This window comes from Austrofundulus limnaeus, unplaced genomic scaffold (genome assembly GCF_001266775.1).
Source record: "Austrofundulus limnaeus strain Quisiro unplaced genomic scaffold, Austrofundulus_limnaeus-1.0 Scaffold2232, whole genome shotgun sequence".
Lineage (NCBI taxonomy): Eukaryota > Metazoa > Chordata > Actinopteri > Cyprinodontiformes > Rivulidae > Austrofundulus > Austrofundulus limnaeus.
Genome location: NW_013954634.1, coordinates 37,458 through 38,779, shown reverse-complemented (window position 1 = coordinate 38,779; position 1,322 = coordinate 37,458). Strand labels below are relative to the sequence as shown.

Below are 1,322 nucleotides of genomic sequence, written 5' to 3'. Positions count from 1 at the left end.
ACAGGTGTTTCACTGTCTAACACCTGTAGCTCAGACAGGTAACACAGGTGTTTCACTGTCTCAACACCTGTAGCTCAGACAGGTAACACAGGTGTTTCACTGTCTCAACACCTCTAGCTCAGACAGGTAACAGGTAAATGCTCAGACTTTGTTTGCAGGATCAGTTGCAGCAGAAGATTGTGTGTCCAGGTGTGGTCACCTGTCTGACTGTGTCACCTGACGGAGCCTTTCTTGCTGTTGGAGTGGCTGAGGCCATTTACCTGTGGGAGGTGAGTCGTCTTCTAAGGTTTTCATCGTCTGGTTTTCATGGCAACACTATGTAATGTCTGTTCTCTGATTGGCCCAGGTATGCACAGGTAAGCTGTTGGTCGTGCTCAGTCGACACTATCAGGACGTGACGTGTCTGAAGTTCACAGACGACGGCAGCCATTTGGTTTCTGCAGGGAAAGATAACCTGGCCCTGGTGTGGAGCGTGTGCAGGTAACACTCACCTGCTGCTCAGACACACTCAGCTTACTCTTACCTGTGCAATAACCTGCTACACAAACACTGAAATATACATATAGTAGAATACTACTACTATCATCAGTGAAATACCATTTGTATATACAGTATGTTGTGCACCCTGCCTGCACTGTTCTGTTTTTTCTGTTAATATAATTTTGTTGTTGTTTTCTTTGTTATTTCGTTATAATGCAAACTGAATTTAGTATTCTGTATTGTCTTTATTTTTATTCTTTATAGTGAGTCAAAGGATTTCTTCTCATCCTAAGAATTTCATTACATTGTTGACTCTTGTTAACCTGCATATGACAAGAAATGAATCCTGAATCACACAGTTTACAGTACTTTGAGTCTGGGTACTTTGAGTCTGGGTACTTTGAGTCTGGGTACTTTGAGTCTGGTTTCTTTGAGTCTGGTTTCTTTGAGTCTGGGTTCTTTGAGTCTGGGTACTTTGAGACTGGGTTCTTTGAGTCTTGGTTCTTTGAGTCAGTGTACTCTGAGTCAGTAGTTTGAGTCAGTACTCTATAGTCAGTAGTTTGAGTCAGTACTCTATGAGTCAGTACTCTATGAGTCAGTACTCTATGATTCAGTACTCTATAGCAGTAGTTTGAGTCAGTACTCTATGAGTCAGTACTCCGAGTCAGTACTCTGAGTCAGTACTGCGAGTCAGTTCTCTTGAGTCAGTGTGAGTCTGAGTCAGTACTCTTGAGTCAGTGTGAGTCTGAGTCAGTACTCTTGAGTCAGTGTGAGTCTGAGTCAGTACTCTTGAGTCAGTGTGAGTCTGAGCCAGTAATCTTGAGTCAGTATGAGTTTGAGTC

The 1,322-nt window shown here is 42.9% G+C and overlaps 1 protein-coding gene across 1 annotated transcript in view; it reads left to right on the top strand.

The window, feature by feature from the left end:
• Positions 1-1,322, top strand: part of wdr18 (WD repeat domain 18) — a gene marked incomplete at its 3' end in the record, with an annotated part of 18,572 nt that overhangs the window by 3,527 nt on the left and 13,723 nt on the right. Inside the window, 2 exon segments of the mRNA XM_014034683.1 lie at positions 159-269; positions 347-480. Of these exon segments, the coding sequence (XP_013890137.1) occupies positions 159-269; positions 347-480 (245 nt within the window).